Source organism: Mesocricetus auratus, unplaced genomic scaffold, assembly GCF_017639785.1.
Source record: "Mesocricetus auratus isolate SY011 unplaced genomic scaffold, BCM_Maur_2.0 Super-Scaffold_100015, whole genome shotgun sequence".
NCBI lineage: Eukaryota > Metazoa > Chordata > Mammalia > Rodentia > Cricetidae > Mesocricetus > Mesocricetus auratus.
This window is the reverse complement of record NW_024429198.1, coordinates 21,438,715-21,451,476: the sequence shown is the minus strand read 5'-3', so window position 1 is coordinate 21,451,476 and position 12,762 is coordinate 21,438,715. Positions and strand designations below refer to the sequence as shown.

Below are 12,762 nucleotides of genomic sequence, written 5' to 3'. Positions count from 1 at the left end.
CTGTGACGCCAGACAAATGGCTGCCAAGTGAGGCGGCCATCAGCTAAGGTGCTGTGGTGCCCTTCCCTAGTGGGAGCCATAGCACCTCGCTGTGGTCACCTGGTTTCCATGACAACCACCATCTCTCCTGGCTTTTGCTTTGTCCTTTGGGCTCTTTGTTGGTTGTTTTCCTCTTGTGTGCTTTTGGGCTGCTTTATCAGTCTTGCTGTTCTCCTCACACACTAGGGCGTGTGTTGTCATCCTCCTGTGGTCCCTGCCTTGTCCTTCCTCATCCCCAGTACCTGGAAAGTGTCACAGTGGCTTCGCTCTCCACAGTCCATTCCCAACACGAGCATGGAAACAGCTGACAAAGCTGATGTCAGACTTGGTACTGGTCGCTCATGTGCTTGTGACACTAGAGGCACTGCCATTTTTCTCTTAAAAAGAGAACTGGATACTTATTTCAGAGGGTTATACACATCTTGGGGTCACACGCACTAGAAGCAAATACACACATTGGCACAAATCGTTCCCCAAAGCAGACTTCCCAGGAGAAGGTTCTGGCTTTACCTCAGGATGGGTTTGAACTATTTAGAATTAGTTCCCTTCTTTACGATTTTCCTGGGGGTTTTTTGTTTTGTTTTGTTTTGTTTTTCAGAGTTTGTTTTTAGATGGCATTTATTTGTGTTAGGCTATACATGCTAGAGCATACATGTAGAAGTTGAGGACAATTTGTGAGAGGTGGGTCTCCTTCGACCATGTGAATCCTGGGGATCAAACTCAGATCCAGCCGACAGCAAGTGCCCTCGGTGAACTCCTTGCTGGGTCTCCAGGGGTCGGTTGGTTTTGGTGTATGTGTGTGTGTGTGTGTGTGTACTCTGAAGTATTTTTAAAAATACATTTTAATAGTATATTTGAGTTTTTAGAAGATGCTGGCAATTATTTCAGATTTAAGAGTGAAAAATAAATGACTAACCTGAAAAGCATATTTTTGTTTAAAAAACAAACATAAACGTGTTCCTGTAAAACAAAAACAATTTTCTGAGGGAGGGAAGGACAGAGGGAGGGGGAGAGAGAGAGAGAGAGAGAGAGAGAGAGAGAGAGAGAGAGAGAGAGAGAGAGAGAGAGAGAGAGAGAGAGACACAAAGGGAAGGAAGGAAGGGAGGGAGGGAGGGAGGGAGGGAGGGAGGGAGGGAGCAAGCTGGGTGTGATGATGGCACATGTCTTTAACCCCAGAACCTGGGTGGCAGAAACAGACTCTTTGAGTTTGAAGCTAGCCTGGTTTACATAAATAAGTTCCAGGTCAGCAAGGACTACATAGAGAGATTCTGTCTCCAAAAACAAAAAATATCTAGAATAACTATCTTGTGTGACCCACAAGCTTTGAAAACATAAGGAGGACTTTTTTTTCCGTTAGTTGGTGTCACAACAATTACTTTGTATTTTGCCTGTTTGTGTTCTTGCTTCTGTAACATTTCTGGCTCCTCCTCCTGGCCTCTCCTCCCTGTTTCCCAGCGGTTTGTGAGTGTGCTGTAGCCCTGGTCCTTTTTATCATGCGCTGGGGCTAGAGAGCTGGTTCCCCAGTGCACTGGGGGATTGCTGAACACTGGGGAGGGTGGCACTCAAGCAAGGTGGAAATGCCCACTTCAGAGATTCCAAGAAAACCAAGAAAGCAGACTGGTCTGGTATCTAAAGTGAGGACCATGGCTTTCCCTTCCTCTGGATGCAGCACATTCAGCCATGCAATTCTTATTTTGTTAGTACAGATACAAACTCATCAATACTGTGAGTGTTACAATTCTGTATTTGTTTCTCCCATGATCCTCTGATTGGAAGGGTGTTAAGGAAATGCCTGATGTTGCAGCCAGAGGTAGATCAAAACCCAGCTATTTTCCACCGCCACTCTGCTTTCCGGTCTTACGTTTGTCTCCACAGCCTGTTCACAGCCCTAGGACTGCACCGCTGTTGACTTCAGTGATGGGTCCACCTTGTTCACCAGGGGAACATGTGTGGGAGGTTTTCCATTATTGCTAAACCTTCATTTCTGTTGAGTTGGATGTGGCTATTGGAAGTATAAGACTGTAGTATGCATATCTTTCTTTATCCTTGTGTTTTGTAAGATCTAAAATTGTAGGAGCCATCTGAACACGCTGTTTCCCAAATCTGTAGAGCTATTGCTTTTGTTAAACAATGTTAAATAGGAACAGGAGGTTCACAAAGAATGCCCCTTGCTGTCTTCCTAGCTGTATTTTGACATTGGTGCATATGTGATGTGTTTGCTACATACAGGCAAGTATTCCTTAGCTTCTTGGTGGTTTGGTTTCCTGTATTAATGCTGGTAAGTTATATGGCCTTTATTTTTATGTTTACTTATTTATTCTCAACAATTAAGATACTAAACCATTAAAGATTTGTCTAAGCAGCTAGCATTGTTTTCTCAAGTGGCCTTTACCACAGAGGAAGAGATATTAGTACATAGCATCCTCTGCTGTTGGAGGTGACATTCTCACCAGAGAGACCAACAGCAGTTGTACAAAACAGAAATAATTTACACTGTGTTAGAAGATGATAAGTAGATGGGAGAGTGACTGACACGGTACTCTTAGGAGGTTGGCTCATGGAACGGTTAGCAAGGTGGTCCACGGAACTGTTAGCAAGGTGGTCTTTATTGGAGAAGAGATGTGAAGGACATTCTTTGAAGATGTCTAGGGAAATATCTTCTAGGCAGAAGCCACCTGTACACAGAGCCAGAGGAGGACCTGGGTAAGGTAATGTGGGAACTAGGCACACACTCAAGCCCAGGTCTTGTTGTGATGCCACAGCTGACTTTGCAGCTAGGGACTTTTCCCAGAGAATTCTGGCTCAAACTTTCATTTTACAAACTAAGATAGTTTAGGATGGCGGTTGAAATCTGACTTTGTTTTCAGTAATTTTCAGTTGGTTTGCTGAATATTTGCTTGTTATAAAGGTTTTTCAGATAAAGTTTAACTGAGCAAGGCTGGAGAGATGGCTCGGTGGTTAAGAGCACTGGCTGCTCTTCTCAAGGACACAGGTTCTGTTCCCAGCACCCATATGGTGGCCCACAACTGTCTGTAACTCTAGTTCCAGGGATTCTGATGCCCCTGCACACAGGTGGTCATCAATGCACATGCAAGAGAAACATCCATGCACATAAAATAAAAGTAGATAAATCGTGTTTTATTTTTAAAGTTTAACTGAGAAATGCGGGTTCCCTGAAACACTAACTTGCTTGCTCGAAAATGTCAGATCTCAGAGTAAATCTGGTAGTGACTGTCGGGGAAATGGTCCTGATGATAAAAGTTTGTGTTGAGAAATGAGAGCTAGCCGAAGTCCATGCTGGTATGTATAACCTTTGCTGTATGGGAAGCCCTAACTGTAAGGAAAGTGTGTGGCTGTGATTGACTTTAGACTCTTCTGTGTACACATGAAGTGAAACCGCCTTTGCTCTGTAAACAGAGCTGCTTCTGTGAAGAGTTTGCTCTAGGTGAGTTTTCCTTCTGGTCTCCAGAGGTGCACTGCTCATAGCTGCTCTGGGCTGTTCTTGCTGCCTGCTTGTCCCTGCAGATGTGGAGGTCTAAGGGGAAGCCCAGAAATAGCATGTACAAAGCAAGAAACTGCTTCCACAACATACATGTATGCGGTACTCAAAAAAAGAAGAGTAAAACTAAAGAATCTCTTCCATGGGTTTCCTCCTCATTCATTCATTCATTCATTCATTCATTCATTCATTCACCATTCTGTAGATTCTTATGGACCAGAGGAGACCCTTGACAGATAGGCCCAGTTCTAACCCTGAGCTCATAGGAACTCCACTCACTGCGGAGGAGAGGAGGGAAGATTGCCAGTCCAGTCTTTGGGAGGCAGGCTGCATGGACTCGGGGCTTGCGGTGCAGACAGGGTGAAACTTCCCCTGTGCTTTGGGTTTCTGGCAGCTGGGTTCGTGTGCTTCATAGCATTTTCCTGTTGTTTCTGCAGCAAACCAAAGAGAGAGTGAAGCTATTGATACAGCTGGCCGATGGCTTCTGTGAAAAAGGGCATGCCCATGCAGCAGAAATTAAAAAATGCGTGACCGCGGTGGATAAGAGGTACAGAGATTTCTCTCTGCGCATGGAGAAGTACCGGACCTCTTTGGAGAAAGCCCTGGGGATTTCTTCAGATTCCAACAAATCGGTGAATTGCTTTGTACACACTGGACAAGTGGTGATCTAGTCCCCTGCCATCTCTGCTGCTCTCATTAACTGGCTTCATTGACTTATTCCACAGAGCAAAAGCCTTCAGTTGGACATCATCCCTGCCAGCATCCCTGGATCAGAGGTCAAGCTTCGGGATGCTGCTCACGAGCTTAATGAAGAGAAACGGAAGTCTGCCCGCAGGAAAGAGTAAGCCAGCATTGCCTAGGATGGTGAAGGGCGTGTCAGCCAGCCTACACACAGGCTGCTGGGCAAACTTGGCAGTCAAGTGTCTGAGACCTCACGTGGCTCAGCCAACTTCTCTGCGTGCTGATCTCTTATCACACGGTTCAGAGTCTTGTCCTGTTTTCTCTGTGCCTTCCTTTCCTAGCTTGACACATTGCTTGCCAGCAGTAGTAAGGGAACTAACAATTCAAATGTAGGTATTTAAAGAGTTAGTAAACTATGCTGATTAGCTAAAGATCTCCCCTACCTCCTCCCAGTTCCCACTCTGCTATTTTTGTTGCCCAGTGACATTTGGCAACGTGAGGAGAGATTTGGTTATCATTCAGTGGGAACAGGGAGGGAGGAGTGTCCCTGGGATCCAGTGCGTATGAACTTAGGCACTGCTGAGCCAGCCCGTAGCCTTCAGTAGAGCCAAGCAGCCTGAATGTTGCCATAGGAGCGCTGGTGAAGTTGTTTCAGATATCTCGGAGTTAGTAGATGGCTGCCGTGCTGTCTGTTCTTGATTTACCTCCCTCAAGCCATGACTTTGGGTATAGTACTTCCAGGCTCTCCATTTTATTTCATAAAACTCCATAAAAATAGATTATAATAAAGAGTACTAGGCATGTGACTTAACTGAACTCAACAAATCTCTGTTCATTTCAAGGTTCATAATGGCTGAACTGATTCAGACGGAAAAGGCTTATGTGAGAGACCTTCGAGAGTGCATGGATGTGAGTCTGCTTGCTCATCCAGATAGAGTTTAAATTTGCTATTCTGTTACTATCCAATGCTGGCTGTGGGGGTAGGGAGAGTATATGGCCCATGGTCCCCGTGTTCTGTGGTGTTCCAGGAGTGCCCTGGCTCACTGCAGAGATGATACAGCACTAATCCTCTCTTTCACTGGTCACATGATAGCCTGGCTGGCATTCTCTTTGTTGAGAATAGCAGCTTCAGAGAAATGTGCCTAACAGTTATGGCGCCTGATACTCAGTCACACCCTGAGTGTTTGTTGTACCTTGTGACAGAGATTCATTCCAGATTAGAAGCTGGGACTAAGCTAAAGGTTATAGTAAATCTTCCCAAGTGTTAACGGAACTAAGAAAAGACACAATTTTCTTGTTTATGCAAAGGGTCCACTCTTACATACACTCTGCATTTATTCGTAAGCTTTCAGTCCCTGTTTATACACTGTAGGAGTACCTGCTTCTTGAAAGTTTGCTGGGGTTTTTTTTTGTATGTTTGTTTTTTTAATTTCTTTGATTCCTTCCCCACCAGACCTACCTGTGGGAAATGACCAGTGGGGTGGAGGAGATCCCCCCAGGTATTGTCAACAAAGAGCTTATCATCTTTGGGAACATGCAGGAAATCTACGAGTTTCACAACAAGTGAGTGGTTTTCACTCTGTGGAGTGGTTTATTAAAATCTACACACTGTGATGACAGCTCCATTATGAGCAAAGATTTACAGCTGAATTTAGCAGAGTTCAGTGATTCTGTTGAAGTCTGGCTGGAGCCAGTCAGCTGTGTATATTTACATCTCCTCTTCTACTTTGAAATACGGAGTATGGTGCTTTTCATTGTGTTCGAGACACCGTAGTGTAGACCAGGAGGTCCGCCTCCGGTAGAACAAGACATGTCTGTCGGCCAGTCTCTCCCCATGCGCCCTCTGGACTCCCCCAGCCCCTAGTTACCACTGTGTACACTGGATTTCTACCATTTGACATTTTATGGTTCTGAGTGTAAGTGAGATCATGAGTATGTTCTTCCCAGATTCCCAACACTAGTGTCTTCCCAGAGGAGGCTGCTGGTTTGAAGTTTACTTTACAAGGGATTTGAAGACCAAACTGACTGACTGCAAGTTACAGTAACTTACCCTAGCCGAGCGCTACACTCTTTGTTACACCTTAAACTGGAGAGGACACAGAACTTTCCTGTTCCTGTCCTATCTTACCAGGACAGTGTTGTCAGCACCTTCATAACGGCACTCTTCCTCTCCTCTACAGCATCTTCCTCAAGGAGCTGGAGAAGTACGAGCAGCTGCCAGAGGATGTGGGACACTGCTTTGTCACCTGGGTAAGGGGCCTCTACTACCTGTTCCCTCTTGCATGGTGGTAGCCAGCAGGGAGGGCGCTGTGCATTTCTTCTCAGTTGCTGTGTTCTGCTGATCCCTCTGCACCTAGAAAAATGCACCTTATCTCAGAGTGATCCTCCCTCGGGGCCTACAGGATGCAGTCTCATTGATCGCACTGATGGCTTGAACTAGAGCATTAAGCAGGTCAAGTCTCTGCTTGATGCTGGAGTGTGTCCTGGATGAGGGCCCAGTGCTGCTCGAAGAAGAGACTCTCGCCCAGGCGATGCCTCTTAGTGCAATAGCTTTAACACAGTTTCTCCAGTGGAAGCTCATGTTCCCTTAGTTCAGAGGACTTACTTCCCACATCAGAGGTCTTCATAGTGACTTGTAGTTGAGAGAAGGTGTCTAAATAAAATGTTCTTATTGTTTTCTCTCCTTTTTCTTTTTTTCTTTTTTTTTCTTTTTTTTTTTTTTTTTTTTGCTATAGGCAGACAAGTTTCAGATGTATGTCACATACTGCAAAAATAAGCCTGATTCTACTCAGCTGATACTAGAACATGCAGGGTCCTACTTTGACGTAAGTAGCCGAGTACTGAAGAAGCCATGAGTCTGTCCAAACATTACAGACAAAACACAACAGCGCACGGAATTCTTACCACCCTGCTAGGATGATACTTTATTTTCATCTCTCATATTTACAATGAGGCCTTTTTTTATGTTTTTATTACATTGCGTGTGTACGTGTGTGTCCATGCATATGCATACATGCTCACATGTATATAGCTCAGAGGACAGCTCAGAGAAGTTGGTTCTCTTCTTCCACTGTGTGGCTGGCTCCTGGACATGCAACTTGGCTCCTCAGGCCCTGTAGCAGGCGCCTGTACCCACTGAGCCATCTCACCAGCCCCTATTCGGGCCTATTCTTACATCCGCTTCTCCTTAGAATGCTTCTACTGTAAGCATTAGAAGTCATATGCCTATAAGACATTTAGGTCTTTAGTATAGACATACTTGCCTACATTATTCCTTATATGTGGTCATTAATTTTGTATTCACGGTATGAACTTACTATTCTCATGCAGTTTCCAGAGCAAGCTACCAGTAAAGTCCTAGCTATTTGACTTCCAGGTCAAGTAGATGTCCATTGATTGTATGCTTGAGTAGACTTGGGATGGGTCTTCTCCTTTGCAAAGATAGTGCAGAGTTGTTTGTGTAAAAGGGGAGGGACGCAGTATTACTAAATGTACTTTGGTTTTCAGAACTCAAGTATGTGGCAGATCGTGCCTGGCAGAGGGTACTGCTGTGTGCCCTTCCTGCACAAGGCCAGGGAATGTGAGATAATCTCTCACAGGGACGTCTGACCTTTGCTTTTGCTGCTTTTGTCAGGATGGCCCTGTTACAGCTGTCGTGCTCGGGGAGAACTAAGTGTGTAGTGATGCCTTGCCTAGCCTAGTGTGTCTTTTCTTTCTAATGTTTCACATGCCCCTCCAGCTTCATGATTCGATGACATTCAGTACCAGAGCTACAAGCAGACTATAGTATAGAAACCCTAAGCGATAGGAACATGAGCATAGCCAGACTTTAAAACAAAACGAAGCAAACAACAATAACCAAAAGCCCTGTTGAGCCATCTCTCCTGCCTGGTTACTTTGACTTTTAAAGGCGTTTTTGGTTATAATGTTTTCCATTCTTTGGACAGCTTATGTCCTTCAATTATCCTTTTTCCCAACAACAAGCATTACAAAACACCTGTCATGAACTTTACCAGTTAACTTCCTGTGAGGAATCCCAACATAGTAGCCTCAGATTTGTCAGCACTGTAATTGCAAGATACACAGTAGCAAAGTACACGCTAGTCTAGTGTGAGCCTGCCCTCTGCCTCCCTTTCTGCTTGGTGGCCTGCCACCCTCCCATGCAGAGGAAACCCTTAGACCTGGAGAAGTTTGTGCTGCTATTTTGACTGCCCTTTAAGACAAGAAAGCTTATTATGTCAGCAGGATCAAACACTTGTCATGGATTTGGGATCGAGCACTTGTCACTAATGTGGTATTGTTGCCATTTTTGATAGTATGACCTGTGAAAGCTTTCCCCTTTTTGCTTTATTTGAATGTAGGAGATACAGCAGCGGCACGGATTAGCCAATTCCATCTCTTCCTACCTGATTAAACCTGTTCAGCGAATAACAAAATACCAGCTCCTTTTAAAGGTATGTATGAAGCCTCTTGGGTCCACAGAGTCTCTTAAGTTACACATCACTGTTTTGACATCTGTTCTCTGTGTGTATGTGTATGTATATGACATCTGTTCCCTGTGTGTATGTATGTGTATGTGTATATGTATATGTATATGTATATGTGGTTTTCTTCACTGTCATTTCTTGGCCTATCTGGTTTCTCATTGAAGCACTCAAATTCCTGTTGTGCCCCAAAGGCATGGTTGGCACTTGTGTATAAAATAAAACGGCCTTTGACTGAGAAATCAGCTGTCAGCTCTTGGTCCTTCTGTATCCTTAGACTCCAGTGCTGATGGTGGGCCAGACACTGCACACCGTATCCTGTAGAGGTTTAACCTGTAGCAGTGCTGACCAGAAGGTGTAGACACAAGCTACCCAGGGTCAGCAAATGCCCAGGAGCATTGCTGGTACCTGCCAGCTTTGAGCCCAGGTTCTGCTGATGCCTGGGTTTCCCAATTGAATCCACACACCCCGCACTCTTCTGCTCCCTGTCACTGCTTTCGATTGATCCTCAGGGTGTGGTGACCCCAACCGTAAAATTATTTTCACTGCTATTTCATAATTGTAATTTTGCTACTGTTATGAATTGTAAAGTAAGTATTTTTGGAGATAGAGGTTTGCCAAAGGGTTCTTGGCCCACAGGTTGAGAACCACTGCTCTAGCTTACTACTGACCACACTGCTAGGTCACTCTTGTGCATAGCATACACAAGATTGTTGTCACTGTGACTAATCATAGTGCTGGTACCCATGAAGGAATACCTCAGGGTATAAGTTTCCTTTCTCTGTTGTCCTCCTCACGTGGAAACTGATGGTCTTCCAAGTAGTCAAGAAGTAGAATTACACACACAGATCCCTCTAAGGGGTGTGGTTCGTCTGCTAGAGCCTCCCTAAGTGCCCTGCACAAAGGATGGGTTGTCTGTGGCATGTTGCTGTTCTGATGCAGGGTCCAGCGAGACATTGGCATTGTGGGGTTGTGTGGTCAGCAGGTGGACTCTGGCATGGCTGTCAGTTGTCCCCTGTAGCTGCTTATTCCTTACAAACCAGTGACATTGTAATTTCTCATTTTGGGGATGTGGTGGTTAACCAGTATGCCAACTTTGTCCTGAATTGTGACTATACCTGTCTTCCTCCATTGCCCTCATTCAAGTAGATCAAACCCTTTAATTCACTTTTTAATGAGAAAACCGCCCAGTTGGCTAGTTTATTCCATGGATTCCTGATATCTGCTGAGATGTTGCTGGCAGAGCAAGCATTTGTGCAAACCTTTGCTGGTTCGTTCATGGTGTTGATCTTCCTCAGGAGCTGCTCACATGCTGTGAGGAAGGAAAAGGGGAGATTAAAGATGGCCTCGAGGTGATGCTCAGTGTGCCAAAGCGAGCCAATGATGCCATGCACCTCAGCATGCTGGAAGGTAACAGGATGTACCATGTCCCTAACATACAGTGGCATCGTCTCCACTGATGCTGTGTGAAAATGAATCGTCTTCTTTCTTGACTTGATGAAAACAGCCATACCATTGTATACTCCAGTAGTGCCTTGTCTCACCTACCTCTTATCTAATGCTACCTGGCTTTCATGCTAATGGAGGTGTAAATGATGAGGCCCAAGGTTATAGAAGGTCTTCTTACTTCCTCATTTGCATATCCGTCGCTAGGTGTTTACCCAAAGCAGATATCTGGTGAATTTAGTGTGTAGCATGGTGAACAGAAATTAGACGAATGTGTCCAACAGGTATTATCGCAATTCCAGTTTGCACAATGCTTCTATTTAATAGTGCTGCTTCTGCATTGTCATGCTTAGCATTGCAAAGGGTCTGTTCCAAAGGTGTGTGCTAGTTTATGCCATTTTGTTGGTAGCATCAAGAAATGTATTAATTAGAACACAAGTGCCACTATGTAGTAGAAACTTAGAGATCAAGCAACTCTGATTTTTCTTCCTCTGATGCAAAATATCTGATTGACAAGCTGTTCCTCATGATGCCATCAAAGGGAGGGACTGTGCTCTGGCCCGTTTCTCTCCACCCTCTCTGTTTCCTAATTGCCCCTACCAGCTGTGTGCATTCATTGTCCCACTTGCCCAGAGTTGGGTGCCTAACTCTTCCTAGCGAGTAAAAGACGTACTTACCGTGGCCCTGGTGGGAGTGTCTCCTCTAAAGACCAGACAGAAATGAAGGAAGTGAGCAGCTTCTGCTCTGGGTGTGGCTTTGCTAAGTCCTGGTGGCCACATTTGTGATGAAAGAGTAACCCGGAGGCCACCATGTGGCCAGGTCCAGGCTGATTCATGTGCACAGTATTCTAGACTCACAGAAGATGGACTAGTGACATTGTCTCCACCAGACTAGGACCTGAACAGAGGGAGGGTCTCAAGGGACACTCAGGCTGAAGAGGCAAAGAGTCAGGCTGGAATGTGGACAGTGGAGTGGAGTCGCTCTGGTCACAGAGAAGGCTAGGAGTAAGGGACAAGGAGTTGGGCCAGACCTCAGGTGATGTAAGCCAACAGAAAGGAATGGAGAGTAAAGGATAAATCTACGAGGATCCCCTGAAAATTTTGAGCTTGGAAAACATATACAAAATATATACAAATGTATGCAAAATATATACAAAGTAGTATTGTCAGGAGGGTCCCCTGTGAAGAGCATGCAGTCAGGGAGTGGGATTGGAAACCGAGCAAGGGCATTTTGCAGGTCACATAACTAGGATGCTTCCTTCTGAGTCCTGCTTTCTTTCCTTTTGAACTGATTTGCCTGCTTTTGTTTTGTGTTGTAGGGTTTGATGAAAACATTGAGTCTCAGGGAGAACTCATCCTGCAGGAATCCTTCCAAGTGTGGGACCCTAAAACCTTAATTCGGAAGGGCCGAGAACGGCATCTCTTCCTCTTTGAGATGTCCTTAGTGTTCAGTAAAGAAGTGAAAGACTCCAGTGGGAGAAGCAAGTACCTCTACAAAAGCAAGTTGTTTGTAAGTATAGACGTCTGAATTGTGAAGTTTTTATCTTCTTCAGGTATGGTGTCTGCAGCCTGAGTCCACTAGAGGGCGTGCTGGTATTCTGTGGACTTGGCCCATAGCTTCTACCTGCAAGATGAAGAAACACTGTAGGAGGAGATGAAGTCCTGTATTGTCTGGGTGCCCTAAGCAAGCCCTCATATCATTTTAATTATGTTTTAATCCATAAATATCAAAATGTATGCAGGCAGCCCTAGTGGGCGGGCTCACTGCAGATTCACAATAATGAAAATTTGATTTCTTTTCCTGTTAGAAATTAATTTATGAAAATCAAATGTATGAATAAGTTTGAAATTTTTATATTAGCAAAACATCATTATTAGAGAAGAAAATACATAATGGAAAATAAAGTTTGAAAGATTCCCCCAGCCCTATGCATGCGGAGACCTTTGGAGTGTTCTCGTACTATATTTTGGGTCCTATCCAGTGTGTTTCTGGGGAAAGGAGCCTGCCTGAAACCCCTGTGCCACTATTCCACACTAGCCAGCCCATGCTGTGCACAACTGAATGCCTGCTCCCTGGAAGTCTTAAGCCAGGACAGATTCTAGTTCCCTTCACTTTGACTGTTCTCAAGCCACTACTCAGACGGCTTTCAGTACAGAATTGCTGGATGGAGGGAATAAGATGGGAGCCACTGAGTCGCCTCTGTGTCAGACCTCCTTAAGCCTTTTTAGACATCTCACATTTGTATGACTTAGTGATATGTGTAGAGCAGGCAAAGTCCCAGAAGAATAGACATTTCTGAGCTGGGAAACTTTCTAAATAATAACCTGGAATCTGCAGATTCCTACTAATGGGTTCCATTCCACCGCCTTTGGCTGGTACCCTGGTGGTGATTACCATCTGGATCTCGCTGTGGCCTGACATCAGTTAGGTCACGCCCCAGCTGGAAATTCAGAAGTACAATCTTACCAGGTAGTGATTTTACTGCTGGCTTTAATCTGCCCTTGGAGGCAAGCTTGTATGTTTTAGAAATTGATACATCTTAGCTTAATTTATATTTTACAAATTAAGATTCCTGCAGAGGCTGCCTTTGGAGCCCCAGCTTGTGAGTCACTT

The 12,762-nt window shown here is 44.8% G+C and overlaps 1 protein-coding gene across 1 annotated transcript in view; it reads left to right on the top strand.

Moving 5' to 3' along the window:
- Positions 1 to 12,762, top strand: part of Trio (trio Rho guanine nucleotide exchange factor) — a 275,905-nt gene that overhangs the window by 179,377 nt on the left and 83,766 nt on the right. Inside the window, 9 exon segments of the mRNA XM_040757679.1 lie at positions 3,976 to 4,170; positions 4,264 to 4,379; positions 5,062 to 5,128; positions 5,673 to 5,782; positions 6,400 to 6,469; positions 6,955 to 7,044; positions 8,581 to 8,673; positions 10,002 to 10,113; positions 11,468 to 11,658. Of these exon segments, the coding sequence (XP_040613613.1) occupies positions 3,976 to 4,170; positions 4,264 to 4,379; positions 5,062 to 5,128; positions 5,673 to 5,782; positions 6,400 to 6,469; positions 6,955 to 7,044; positions 8,581 to 8,673; positions 10,002 to 10,113; positions 11,468 to 11,658 (1,044 nt within the window).